At 42.2% G+C, this 14,884-nt stretch overlaps 1 protein-coding gene across 3 annotated transcripts in view; it reads left to right on the forward strand.

The window, feature by feature from the left end:
* Positions 1-14,884, forward strand: part of ATM (ATM serine/threonine kinase) — a 3,174,581-nt gene that overhangs the window by 1,203,926 nt on the left and 1,955,771 nt on the right. For all 3 annotated transcript variants that reach the window (XM_044072618.1, XM_044072619.1, XM_044072620.1), the window contains 3 exons: positions 2,675-2,921; positions 3,031-3,149; positions 3,246-3,372. In XM_044072618.1, the coding sequence (XP_043928553.1) occupies positions 2,675-2,921; positions 3,031-3,149; positions 3,246-3,372 (493 nt within the window). The remainder of the gene's footprint in view (positions 1-2,674; positions 2,922-3,030; positions 3,150-3,245; positions 3,373-14,884) is intronic.

A 14,884-nucleotide genomic window follows, 5' to 3' on the forward strand; every position in this document is an offset into this window, starting at 1 on the left:
AATATATGTAAATAAAAGTAAATTTTATAAAGGCATGACCAAGTGTGGTAGGTGTCATTTTTGTAAATGTGTCCAGGAAGGGAAGGACGTTACAGTTTTTAGCAACCAACTTAAGATAATTAGAAAATGTAATTGTGAATCTAAGGGGTAGTCTTATTTGGCTCAATGTGAGCTGTGCCCCTGCTTTTAAGTGGGGAAGACTGACCATAAAGTGAAAGAACGTATTTATGAACATGAGTATAATATCAAAAAATGCATCTGGACAAATCCCCTTGCTAACATATTTGTGAATTTCCAGGACACCATTTTAAGTGTGTAATTATTGACCAGGTCAGTTTAGGCTATAGGGGTGGACCTAGTAGCCTACTACTGAAAAATAAAGAAATGTCATGGTAAATGACATTGAATGCTAGTAGATGGCCTGGGCTAAATTAATATATTTCTATTGCTTGTATTTTAAAGCTTAAAGCACTGAACCAGTAAAGGGAATAATTTAATTTTAATTTTTATTTTAACTAGTGTATACTTTATTTATATACCATGACCTTAAGAAGCATACAAGTTATATGTACATGTTTATGTATTTTTTTAACTAGTATCCAGGTTAACCTGACTGTACTTGTTCTTTCATCCTGGAAGCTAAGCAGGGTTGGGGATTGGTTAGTACTTGGATGGGAGACCATCTAGGAGCATTAGTTGCTGTAGGCTTAAGTATTTCACATTTTAAATATTTAAATATTTCTAAATAATTAAGTATTTCTATTTCATTTTTTTTGGCTATTTTGATTTTCAGGTCTGTTGTTAGACATGAGTTGTTTGTTTCTATATTGGTGTTATGTATTTTATATGCTATATTTATATTTTAGATATTTTTGTATGGTGAATATTGGATAAAAGGAATGTACTACTTTAAGCAAGGGAGTATGTATGGATTGACCAATGGGATTGCTTTTGAGTGTATTTAAATAGAGCAAACATTTATAGGATTAGCTAATGAAGTTCATAAGAAGTGAATGAAAGTGCTAATCTTTTTTTTTTTGTATTTATTAAAGTTCAATAAATTTTGTTTTATTTGTCTTCCTGAGTCAGCTTTTGTTTGGACTTTTTACATGGTGTTTGTATTTATGTGGTAGCTTGTAGTGGGTATGGATTGCTCTTTCCTTGTGTGGCTTGATAACCCCTTACCTGATGTAGTCAGCATTATCATCTCCTTCTCTACAAAATCCTCTTAGCCTGTTGCTGGGGTACAGTAGGAGGTTTCGGGAGCTGCTGAGAATCCTTCTTTGTAGGTTAAAATAGGAGAAGTTCTCCATGGGATTTGAGAGGTACCTTATGACTTTTCATGTGGCTTAGAGTGCCGGTCTGTGTTTTTCCTAGATGTATGTTACTGAGTATCCTCTCCACTTGGAAGGCAGAGTCTTCCCACTCCTTTGAGAGGAATCACATTTTAATATTTCTCATGAGGAGTGCTACTTGTCTCTAGGCAGATCTTCCTTTTCCCATTTCCTTGCAGGGGGGTAGTAACTAGGAAGAATGTGATGACCCTTCATTCCCAAAAGTGTTTGTTTGGGGAGGTCTTTAGAAATAGCAGAATGTTGCTTGGGCATACTGGTAGTTTGCCATTTGATACCTTGGGAATGGGGCCTACAGTTCCCTTTATTCCTTTTAGAAAGAAGGGGAGAGAACTTGTCCATTTGTTCTGTTTTTGGGCTGTCCACGCATTTTCTCAGGTGTTACTGTTGCTAGTTCTTGTTTGTTCTACCCCTGGAAGGCTTGTGCACTGTAACACTTGGGTCCATAACGCTCCTTTTCCTGCAACCTTCCATGTCTGCACCCATGGAAGCAGACTAGGTTTCCCCACTGTTCAACCTTCTTGCTGGTCCTGGTGGTGTTTCTTCACTCCTTTCACTCGTATGGTTTTCACTGCTTGGAATTTAGGAAAACACTGGACTGTATCAAAAAGACTCCTTGATGTTTGTTAGGTCATGCTGTAACAGTTGAACTACAAAGAAAACCCTCTTGGATGGGTCAGGTATGCATTCTCTTTATCTCATTGCAGGTGAGCAGTCCCTTCCAACTGGCTTGAGCTTTTAGCTTCCCCGTAAGTAAGGCAAGTATGTAATTGTCTATTACTTATTAGGAGTAAGGGTGCCAAGTCTGCCTTGCAGGAGAGGGTTCATTAATGACATGGAGTATGCTAATTTGTACAGGGGATGAGTATACTTTTTTAGTGAATGCTTGAAGAAGAGGTGTACACTCAGAAGCTTATGTCCAATTGCAGACTGTTGACTGGTAGAGAGGGTAAACCTAATCTTAAAGATCCATCAAGGGAGGGACCTTTTTCTAGATCAGTTGACTGTATGAACGTATTTGCCATTAACTCTTGTAATATATTTAATTAGTTAAATGAGCTGTAATTATGCTTTCCAGGATGATACTTTAAATTTAATAGCAGAAATGCTTTGAAAATTAAACTATAAGTGTTTTTTGGTTAGTACACAAAGGAGTATTGTTCCTCAGAATTTCCTTAGTAGTGATAACTAATTACATGATTTAAAAAATATGAGTTTTATTTTTAAAATAGATTGTTTTGAGTAAAATTTGAAGAAGACAACTGACACTTCTGCTTGTACCAGTTGACTGAACTGGCTCTGTTTTGATCCATTTTCTGTAGGTCTTGTTATAATGTTCTCATTCCACATTTGGTGGTAAAGAATGATTTCGAGGCTGTAAAAAGTATGGCTGGTCTCATCATGAAAGACTGGAAGCAGTTGCTTGCAGAATGTTTTCCAAAGGTTATAGTGAACATTCTCCCATATTTTGCTTACCAAGGAGGGAATGAAAGTGGCATGTCTAATCAGAGGGATAATGCTTCTAAAGTATACGATTTTCTTAAGGATGATGATTGTCTTGGGAAGCAGGTGAAATTTAAATTTCTTGCATGTTTATCTTTCTACCACTTAATTGCCAATACTTATTGTTTTTTGTTCTGATAAAAACTGATTTATGCACTTAAAATATGTTTTTTAGCAAATTGACAACTTAATTCACAACAGCCTCTCAGAAATTGTAGTAGAGCTGCTGATGACTTTGCATGAATCTCCTGCAGTAGCTGAAGAAGAAGGGACTGAACTGCTTAAGTTTGCAGGGTAAGAGTTTAAGAATACATTGTAAAATAAATTTAGATTTGTGTACTGGTTTTATGTACTGTGCCAAAAATACTCTTTGTATTTTTTTCATTTTAGGGAAATGGATCCAGTACCAAACCCCCCACATTTTCCATCTTACATTATTAAGATCACCTTGGATTATATTAACAGCTGCCACAAAACTAAGCAGAAAAGTATTGTAGCTATACTTTCAAAGAACCCTGTAAGTATCTTAAAAGTTTTTTTTTATTTTACTGTATACTTATCTTGTAGTTTTTAAATGAAAATATATTAATTCCATGTAAATGTTAGTGTTAAGTTTATCCTGTTGCTTATGTTGTAAAATCGTTGTTTCTTTTCGAAAGCTTTTTTGTCCTAGCGTTTAATTCTGACAAATGCCATACTCTTAAGGGGAAGCATTATGTAGCAAAACAAAGCTGACCAAGAGTATATATTGTGTAATCAGATGAATTCCTACAGTCTCATGTAAAGGATAGCTAGTTTTTACTTTATGTTAATGTCCCTCTTTAGTGAGGTTGTCATCTATAGGATGAGGAATATGTAGGAATGGTAATTTGGTAATGGCACTCATGTTCTTCGTGTTTGACTGTTGCCATCATCACATTTGGGTTATCTGCTTGCAGTAGCCCTCAGTCGGCCAGATTATCAAAGTCTTGGGTCCTGCATCTGTTGCTGTCTCATCTTCCATGACGTCAGGTAGTCAGGGGTATAAAGCATGCAGCCAATGCCATTACATCAGTCTTTCTTGCCGTGTGGTGCCCGAAACAGAAGCAGTTCGCAAGTGCCGGTCGGCCGACTCCTAAAATGTTTTTTCATTTGCGAGTTTCATAACCGAAGTCTTCAACTAAAGCTAAGTACCCCATTGGGGAAACTTTTTCTTGCTCTAAACCGATGTCAGTAAAAGTCAATAATTGTATTTCTTGTGGAAAGCAAATATCTCATAAAGATTTTCATTCGTACTGTATTCCTTGCCTAGACCCTGACTGTGACATACCTCGCTGTCGGTTTTGTGCCTTATTTAAACAACAAACTATTCGTCGTCGGTATATTTATGCTTCTAAATATTTTGGTACTTGGTTCAATTATCCAGATATGCCTTCAGTAAGCCATCTGACTACCGACATTCTGAAAAAATGAAAAGATAAAGACAGAGACAGGCCGCCTAGGTCCAAAGCTGCCGACGACGCTTCTCCTAAGGTAGTCACCAGTTCACCGGTACTCAGTGAGGTACTTTCGCAGCCCCTGATACCCGCTGCTTCAGATTTGCAGGCCTCTACTGAGACCCATTCAGAGTCCAGTATGCCGCGAGATGCTTCAACTGTGAAACCTGCGGATGTCTCTACCTTGGGTGGGTCTGGAGCCGCTGTGCAGGCACCAGCTTCTGAGGGTGTATTCAGGACTACTGACTTGCATATTAAACCGATGCCATCTTCTTCTTCAAGGCCTAAAACTCTATCCATGCCTAGAAAACCGATGCCCAGACTGCATGGTCAGGCCTCTATGCCTAAAAAAACAAGAATGGCTAAAGACCTTATTACTTTAATCAGGGGAAGCCAACCTTCCCCCTCTGAGACCTAGAACTGAATTTGCTTATGATACTTCTGATCAGGATTCTGAAATTTGTTTCCTCTGATGACCAGGATTTACCTTTATCTACCTATGAGGATTGTGATGCAGAGGACTGTACTCCCTCTGCTTCCCCTCCAGAGGATTTCTCTTTTGGTGAAACCTTGCATACTCTTATGGAGCATTTTCGCTGGGAAAGCCGGGATTACTCTGATTCTAAAAAGAGGCTTAGGGATTTCTTACTCCTGCCCGAACACAGGCCTTTAGCTGTCCCCCCTGTACTGGACATTGTTGATGATGCCTTTTCGGAATCTAGCTTGGCCCCTGACTCTTTACCTCCTGCTGAAAGAAAACCTGACAGATATTACAGGGTTCCTGACTCTCACAAGTTCCTTTTTAAAAATCCTACTGCAGATCCTGAGACCATTTCACAGGGACCCAAGGGCATTAAGGCTATTACTGCCAAAAATCCTACCCCCAGTGATAGAGGACACTGGATAGATGGGTAAGAAGGTATACACTTGGGCTACCTTGGCCATTAGGGCCTTAAACTGCCAGTTTCATATGTTAAAGTATCAGCAGCATCTTTATTGGATTGCTCAAACAGAAAATGATCTTGATTCCTGACTGTGCTGAAAATAAGGATTTAAAGGATTTAATGCATTTGCTGAACAAGTTGGAAAACATACTTTGCAATGTGGTTTTGCTTGACTTGAGGCTTCTTGCAGGGCTGCTGTCACTGGGTCTGTACTTAGAAGGCATGCTTGGCTCAAGGAGCAATCTTTGCTAGATCATGTTAAAGCTAAATTGCTGGATGCTACCTTAAATCATGACTGCCTGTTTGGCAACAAAGCAGAAGTAGTACTTAAAAAGATGGAGGAAAAAGCTAAATCTATGCAAACTGTTAAAGATTTCCTACAAGTACAGCCTCCAAGATTTAGTAGGCATTGACCCTCTAAGAATTGGTGCTTTCCTGCCTCTTTCAGGCCTTCTCAGTCCAAACCCAGATCCAGCAGAACACCTAGGCTTCAGTCCCAAGGTACGCACAGGAATAAGCAGTGTGGGGGGGGGTTCCCACTTCCAAATCAGGGAGTAGTAAGACTCCCCCTATGGTAAGCTGTCTCAATGACTTACCTTTAAAACTTCCAAACCCTTCTCAACTGGCTGCTCCTTTATGGGGAAAGATTACTCTGCAGGCAAAAAACTGGGAACTCATTACCCAGGGCAAATGGGTTTTAAATATAGTATCCCAAGAATACCAGATTTCAATTCCACGCGTTACCAATCCCAAATGATTGGCCAGATCTACCCCCAAATCAGTGGACAGAGGCTCAAAAGCAAGTACTCTCTCTTAAATATAAGGGCTATTCAAACTGTACCAGAAGAGGAAAAGGGACAAGGTTTCTACTCAAGACTTTTCCTGGTACCCAGAAAAGACAACTCATGGCGTCCTGTCCTGGATCTTTCTATCCTAAACACCTTTTTAGTGATCCCAAAATTCAAGATGCTAACTCTTCACCAATTGCTTCCTATGCTAGGCAAGGATGCCTGGTTGGCAACACTGGATTTAAAGGAAGCCTACCTGCACATCCCAATGAGGGAATCTTGCAGAAGATACCTACACTTCAAAGCAGGCTACATGCACTATCAGTTCTCTGCACTGCCCTTTGTCTCATCTACCCAGGGTATTCACAAAGTGCCTAGCTCCAGTCATTGCATTTTCAGGCAAAAAAATATTCAAATATACCCATGCTGGACGATTGTCTAATTCAGGCAGAAAGCCAGGACATACTTTTGAATCATCTGGCATTTGTACAAAAGGTGCTAACTTGTCTGGGGTACACCATAAACGAAAAGAAATCACATCTTGTACCCTGTCAACAAATTATATTCCTGGGGCAAGCTTGAACATAACTTCCCAGATGGCTTTCCTCACGCCAGAGAAACAAATTCATTTGACAGCTTACTTCAAACTAATGGCCACAAAAACCCTGCTATCTGCAAGGCAAATACTGTAAGCCTTGGGGTTCATGGCCTCCTGCATTCTCCTAATTCCACATGCAAGACTGCATATGAAGAAACTGCAGTGGTATCTAAAAAGCCTATGGTGTCAACATTCTCAGGATCTAGAAGCAGTGATTCCTATCATGCCTTGCCTAAAGTTAGAGTTCCTTTGGTGGGCAGAGGCCTGCCAACAAAACAAGGGGCTACCATTCACTCTACCCCCTACCACCCAAACCCTAACAGCAAACGCATTAGACTATGCATGGGGGGCTAACCTGGCAGGGAAGTGCATTCAGGGCAAATGGAACCCAAGTCAAATGCACCTACATATCAATCAAAAAGAAATGTTAGCTGTACAGAATGCTCTGACAGCCTTCAAGGACCACATTCTTCCAGGACAATTAATGGTAAAGACGGACAACACCACTGTTATGTGATACATAAACAAGCAGGAGGGTACCTATTCATACCCCCTCTGCAGACTAGCCATGGCTCTGTGGAACACAGCTTTGAGCTACCAAGTGCATCTACAGGTTCAGTTCCTGCCAAGAAAGCTAAATACACTGGCAGATGAACTAAGCAGAAATCTCATGGACCCAAACGAATGGAAACCAGAACCAAAGACTTTCAACATGTTGATAAACAAATGGGGGAGCCCAGATAAAGACCAGTTTGCCTCCCCCCAGAACTACCAATTGGACAAATTCTGCACAAGGACTCCCCACAAACAACCTTGGAAAGTGGATGCCCTATCCTTCAACTGGAAAAATCTTATCAGTTTATGCCTTTCCTCCTCTGCCTCTCCTCTCCCAAGTACTACTAAGGAGCAAACAGGACAAACCAAGAATGATACTGATTGTACCAGACTGGCCACGCCAACACTGGTGCCCCCTCTTGCGCAGTGTGTCACTGCTGGCACCATGACACCTGCCTCAGACCCCTACCCTGTTGTCCCAGCAAGAGGGCCAGATTCTGCATCCTCAGCTTTAAACACTGAACCTGGCAGCCTGGCTAATTACCTGATCTCTCCGTTACCATCCCTTAGTAAACAGGTGTTGGATGTCATTCTGGAGGCAAGGAGGCCTAGTACTAGAAAATCTTGTGCTGAAAAATGGAAAAGATTCTGTTACTAGAACCAAACTCAAGGGATGGGCACAGCAGCACCCAATTTACCTCAGATTCTTCAATACTTAACTGAGATGCTTCACAAGGGCCTTTCCTGTTCCTCCATCAAAATTCATGCCTCAGCCATTTCAGCTCATTACAACACAGAACCACCCCTCTTCTCTCATCCATTGCTCAAGCAGTTCCTCAAGAGGGGCTAAAAACTTAAGACCACACAGGAGAGCCCCAACTCCAGCCAGGGACCTTAACTTTGTATTGGAAAAAACTCACACTACCTCCTTTTGAACCATCTGCAAGTGCAGAGTTAAAATTCCTTTCTTGGAAAACTGCCCTTCTTTTAGCAATCACCTCAGCAAGAAGGGTGTCTGAATTACAGGCCCTTATGGCATTGGAGCCATTCATTATCTTTCATGCAGACAGGGTGTCCCTCAGGAGCAATCCCTCCTTTATGCCCATGGTAGTATCCAGTGTGGCTCCTTATTAGTCCATTCATTTGCCAACCTTCTTTTCTAATCCACAGAACAAAGGGGAACGGATACTGCACTCCTTAGATGTGCACAGACAACTTAGATTTTATTTGGACAGGACTAAACCTCAAAGGAAATCTGAACAGCTGCTGGTGGCATTTGCTTCAGGGGCAGAGGGGAAGGCCATTTCAAAGCAAACCATTTCTGAATGGATAGGCCATTGCATTAATTTCTGCTATAAACACCATGAAAAACCTATCCCAAGGGGATAAGACCACACTCAACCAGGGCTGCATCTACCTCTACAGCCTTTGTCAGAGGTGTCCCTACCAGGGACATACTAGAAGCTGCTACCTGGAGTTCTGTACATACTTTCACCAAGCATTACCATTTACCAATTTTCTCTAAATCCAGAGCTGGTTTTGCCACTGCAGTCTTGTAGGGCCTTATAGCTGGTCTTAATGCTATCTAAATTCCTCCACCCATCCTTAGCTTGGGAATCAACCCAAATGTGATGACTGCAACAGTGAAACATGGAGAACATAGTACAGTTGTGTACACTTACCGTAAATGTAGAGTTTGAGTGTATTCACTGTTGCAGTCCTGGTTACCCTCCCTCCAGGCCCCTGACTTCTATTGACTCTGCCTCAGTTCTTGTTTACTGTACTTAAAAGCTTTTTGGTGCATTTGCTTTTTTGTTGGAGGTGTAACCTTGTATATAATTGCTTCCCATTATGGGGGCACCTGACATCTGGGGCAAGAAAAACTGATGTAATTGCGTCGGCTGCATGCTTTATATCCCTGACTACCTGACGTCGTGGAAGATGAGACAGCAGCCGACGCAGGACCCAAGACTTTGATAATCTGGCCGATGGAGGGCTACTTCAAGCAGATAACCCAAATGTGATGACTGCAACAGTGCATACACTCGAACATCTATATTTATGGTAAGTGTACACAACTGTACTTTCCTTCTGTAGAGCTGAACTTTGAGTCTGTCTTCACTTTTCCATCACTGATGACTCACATTAATTTTCAGTTATTCATTGGAGAGCACACAATCCCAAAATTACCCTGTTGCCTTATTTTCTTGCCGTTGATGTCATTATTTGAGCCCTCCCTTCAAAGGTTCCTTTCTCAAAGTCTCCTGATTGATAGATGTCTGCTCCTTAACAATGAAGCCAGTGTATTATTGTGATTAGGAAATTAATGCTAGAACTGCTTGCAGGTTTTTTTGTATTGTATATTCAAATGAGCTACATAGAAAATGTTTGATTGTGCTGTCTTGGAGTTAATATAATTAGTAGGGAGTATGGGTGAGTTTGCAGGGGACAATGCTGCAAAAAATGCTGTTTTTTTTTAAACTCTGCATGTACCAAGGAGTAACTTCATTGAATCCTGTGAAGCATTTTGACTTTAGCCACATCAATGGGTTACGTTAATTTGGCGAGTGCCACTAGATCCATGTATGTGTGTGTGTATGTGTGTGTGTGTGTATATATATATATATATATATATATATATATATATATATGCAATAAAAACACAGCCAAGCTGCAGTTTGCAGTATAAACGTCTTGTAATGGAGGCCCATGGGATATATGCAAATTACCCCTTAAAAACATCAGGTGTTTCAACTGCAGCTTGGCTGGGTTTTTCTTGTGATTTTACTGAGTGATTTGTCTGTGTGACCTTTTTAGTCTTTGGTGTAATTGTTGGTTCATAGGTAAGTACTAGACTAGCTGTCCTGTGCACCATTATTTACCTGAATGTAGCCAGAAAGATTTAAAAAGTAAAAAGACATGGGCAATCAGAAGCCATCAAGATGAAGATCTTGATGTCCTTAAGGAAGATTTGAATTTATCCCATGGGTACTCCATTACAGGAGATATAAGGTATCATAAAGTAAAAACTGTAACTTGTCTGGGTTTTTCTTGCAGATGTTCTTCATCTCACATTGCTGCAGTCATAACTTATGGGTAGTCCGCTGTCCTCGGTCGGCCCGAATACCAAAGTATTAGGCTGACGTCGGTCATGGGCGCTCAGATCTGACGTCAGAGCGTCAAGGTATTAAAGCGCATGACCGACGTCATTTCCTCAGTCTTTTTTGCCGCATGGTCCGAAGCAGAAGCAGCGTTTGCAAGTGCCGTTCGGCGTTCTGAAATTTTCGTATTCTGAGTTTCAGACCGAAACCAAGTTGGGCTAAGTACCCCGTTGGGGAATATTTTTGTTTTTTCTTGCCTCAGTTACTTCCGGATGTCAGAAAAAGTGAATAATTGTATTTCTTGTGGGAAACAGATACCGCATAGGGATTACCACTCTCTTTGTATTCCTTGTTTGGGACCGGAGCATGATGTAGTAGGGTGTCGCTTTTGTGCTAGGTTTAATAAGCGCACCATTAAACATAGGCTAGATTGTGCTAGGCTTGTCTTCGGTAAGCGGTGTAATTACAATATGCCGTCGGATCCTCCGACGCCCGCTACCGCGAAGAAGCACAAAGATAAATCTTTAAAGTCCAAACAGGATGACTCGTCTGTTCCGGACGCCGGTTCTTTAGACACTACGGTGGATTTTGTTGATCCGGCCGAAGTTTCAACTGAGTCTCAGGGGGAGACGTTGGTTTTGCAAGATGTGGCCTCTCAGGAGTCAGGTCAAGCTGAGGGGGCCTCTCAGGTTACTGTTCTCCCTTCTTTGCCTAAGGTGGTTAGGCCTTCTCCTTCTGTCACTAAGGTGCCCTCCAAAGGCAGGCCTGGTTTGCCTTCCACAGGTGTCAGTCCTAGTTCTGCAGGTTCTGTGCCTAAAAAACATATGCTTAAAATGGCAGAAGATTTAATTACTTTAATCAGGGGTTCTATGCCCCCTCCTGATAAGAGGCCTAGGGTGGAGCCAGAAATGGAAAGTTTGGAGCAGGCTTCAGATTACTCGGAGTCTTCGGCTGAAGACATTCAGGATTTTCCTCCTTATTCAGATTCAGACGCAGAGGATTCCACTCCTTCTGCTTCTCCTCCAGAGGATTTTTCTTTTTCAGAAACCCTGCATTCCATGAGGGAGCATTTTAAATGGGAAGGTCAGGATTTCTCAGATTCCAGGAAGAGGCTTAGGGAATTTTTGTTGTTACCACAGCATAGGCCCTTGGCTATACCTCCTGTTTTGGATGTTGTTCAAGACGTTTTCTCTGAGGCTTCCCTTAATCCAGACTCTTTGCCTCCTGCCAGTTATGCCTGATAGGTATAACTGAGTGCCTGTGGCTCATAAATATCTGTAGAAACCCCTAGGGCCGATCCAGAAACTATTAGCCAGGGACCTAAGGGTGTCAGGGCTTCTGTTGTAAAGAATCCAGTTCCTTTGGATAAGGAGGCTAGAGCTTTGGAAAGGTGGGGTAAGAAAGTGTATACCTCTTCCACTTTAGCAATGAGGGCTTTGAATTGCCAGTTTCATATGTTGAAGTACCAGAATTTTCTCCTTACTCAGTTAAAATCTAAAATGGATGCTTTGGCAGAGGGCATAGAGTGTAAGGAATTACAGGATTTGGTACATGCCTCTGATCAGGTGGGTAAGCATGCTTTGCAGTGTGGTTTTGATGCTTTGCAGGCTTCCTCCAGGCTGGCTGCCACTGGTTCAGTTGTTCGCAGGCACGCCTGGCTTAAGGATCAGAATTTGTCAGAGCATGTTAAAGCTAGGATTTTAGATGCTCCTTTGCAGTCTGAAGTTTTGTTTGGTTCTCCTGTGGAGTCTGTCTTGAAAAAATGGAAGACAAGGCTAAGTCTATGCAGACTGTTAAAGATTTTTTGCAGGTGCAGCCCCCTAAGTTTAGCAGGAACTGGCCTGCTAAGGGTTGGACTTACCCTTCTTCTGATTCACAGTCTAGGGGTAGATCTAGACGTGGTAGGGGCAGAGCTCAGAGTTCTTTCAGGCCTAGGCCGTGGAATTCACCAGCACAATCTACAGGTGAGGGCAGGGGCCAGTCCTTTCGTAAACAGGCCCAATGACCTGCATCTTCAGCTGCCAGATCCTTCCTGTCTGGCAGCTCCTTTGGGAGGAAAGTTGGCACTCTTCAAGCAAAATTGGTTTCTAGTCACCCAGGACAAATGGGTGTTGGACATTATAGACCGAGGCTACAAGTTTTATTTCCACACATTGCCTCCTTTCAAAGGCATGCCAGACGTTCCTCCTCAGCAAAGGTTAGAGGCTCACAAACAGATTTCTTTACTTCTTCAAATGGGGCTATACAGCAGGTCCCTCTGTCAGAAGTGGGCCTCGGATTTTACTCTCGCCTATTTCTTGTACCAAAGAAAGGAAACACTTGGAGGCCAATCTTGGATTTATCTATCCTCAACACATATCTGGACATTCCAAAATTCAAAATGTTGACGTTGCAACAACTTCTGCCTCTGTTGGGCAAAGATCACTGGATGGTAACTCTGGATCTCAAAGAGGCTTATCTTCATGTTCCTATCAGGCTCAGTTGCAGGAGATTCCTGCGTTTTCGGGCTGGGACTTTACATTATCAGTTCTCTGCATTGCCCTTTGGCTTATCTACTGCGCCCAGGGTATTCACAAAAGTTCTGGCTCCAGTGATAGCCTTCTTCAGGTTAAGAGGAATACAAATTTATCCTTACTTGGACGATTGCCTGATTCTTGCTCAAGACAAGCACGAGCTTCTTCACCATCTGCAGTATGTTATGACAGTGTTAAGGTGCCTAGGGTATTCTGTGAACGAAACAAAGTCCAGTCTAGTACCCTCTCAGGAAATGTGCTTTCTGGGTGTGAGATGGTTCAGGCTGACTGCAAGGACAGTCCTTCAAGCCTTGGGGTTCATGGCATCTTGTATTCTGGTGCTTCCCAATGCCAAACTGCATATGAGGAAGCTACAATGGTATCTCAAAAATGTATGGACACAACACTGCCAAGATCTGGACACTGTCATTCAGATAATACCTTGCATTCAAAAGGAATTTTTGTGGTGGGCTCAGGAATGTCACCTAAACAAGGGACTCTCTGTGACCCGACCAGAGGCGAGTCAGATTTTAACGACGGATGCCTCGGACAAGGCCTGGGGAGCACACCTCAATGGAAAATGGGTTCAAGACACGTGGCCTGCCAGACTTCAACATTTACATATCAACTTGAAGGAAATGTTAGCAGTCCAGTTTGCATTGATGGCTTTCAAGGATTTACTTCTCCCAGGGCAGGTGTTGATTCAAACAGACAACACAACTGTCATGTGGTACATCAACAAGCAAGGGGAACCCATTCGTACCCTCTTTGCAGGCAAGCTATGATTTTGTGGGAGACTGCTCTCAGTTTGCAACTCACTCTTCAAGCAAGGTTTCTGCCAGGAGCACAGAACTCCTTAGCAGATGTTTTGAGCAGACGGATAATGGATCCCCACGAGTGGAAATTGGATCCTCATGTATTTCGACAGTTGACAATGATATGGGGACTCCAGACATAGATCTGTTCGCTTCTCCACTAAATTTCCAGGTGCCAAAGTTTTGCACAAAGATGTTTCATCCCACAGCTTGGAAAGTGGATGCTCTATCATTCAGTTGGAGCAATCTTCACGTCTATGCCTTTCCGCCTCTGCCTCTTCTTCCAAAGGTTCTCTTGAAGGTCAGACAAGACAAGCCCTCCATGATTCTAATAGCTCCAGACTGGCCTCGACAGCACTGGTACCCTCTGCTGAGGAGTTTAGTACGGGAACCTCCTTACCCTTTGCCTTTGATTCCACATCTTTTGACTCAGGAGGGCAATCATTTCCTCAATGTCAGGATTCAGTCCCTGCATCTAACAGCCTGGCATATTCTGTTCTAGAACCTGGAGGGTCACAGCTTCCTCAACAAGTTTTGAATGTTATTTTGGAGGCCAGGAGGCCTAGTACAAGGAAAGTTTATGCTGATAAATGGAGGAGATTTTTTATTTGGAGCAAAGCAAAGAGCTTTGATGTTTCCAGGCCTGATTTGAGTGTTTCTCTTCAATATCTTACAGAATTATTGGACAAGGGTTTGTCTTTCTCCTCTATAAAAGTTCATGCTGCAGCCATTTCTGCTCACTATGACTGTGATCCACCATTATTCTCTCATCCTTTGTTTAAGCAATTCCTTAGAGGGGCAAAGAACATAAGACCCATGCGTAGAGCTCCTACTCCTGCTTGGGATCTCAATTTTGTGTTGGAAAAACTTACTTTACCTCCTTTTGAACCTGCAGCTTCAGCTGAGTTAAAGTTTTTGTCTTGGAAGACTGCTTTTTTGTTGGCCATTACGTCTGCTAGAAGGGTTTCTGAATTACAGGCTCTAATGGCAGTTGAACCCTTCCTAATTTTTCATAAGGACAGGGTATCTCAGCGTACTAACCCTACTTTCATGCCTAAAGTGGTTTCAAATGTGGCCTTGAACCAATCTATTCATTTGCCTACTTTTTATGCAGATCCCCAAAATAAAGGGGAGAAAATTTTGCACACTTTGGATATTCACAGGCAGTTGCGTTATTATTTGAGCAAGACTAAAGGGTTCAGACAGTCTCAGCAGTTGTTTGTTTCTTTTGCTTTGGGTT

Source organism: Protopterus annectens, chromosome 5.part0, assembly GCF_019279795.1.
Source record: "Protopterus annectens isolate FY-2018-M chromosome 5.part0, PAN1.0, whole genome shotgun sequence".
NCBI lineage: Eukaryota > Metazoa > Chordata > Ceratodontiformes > Protopteridae > Protopterus > Protopterus annectens.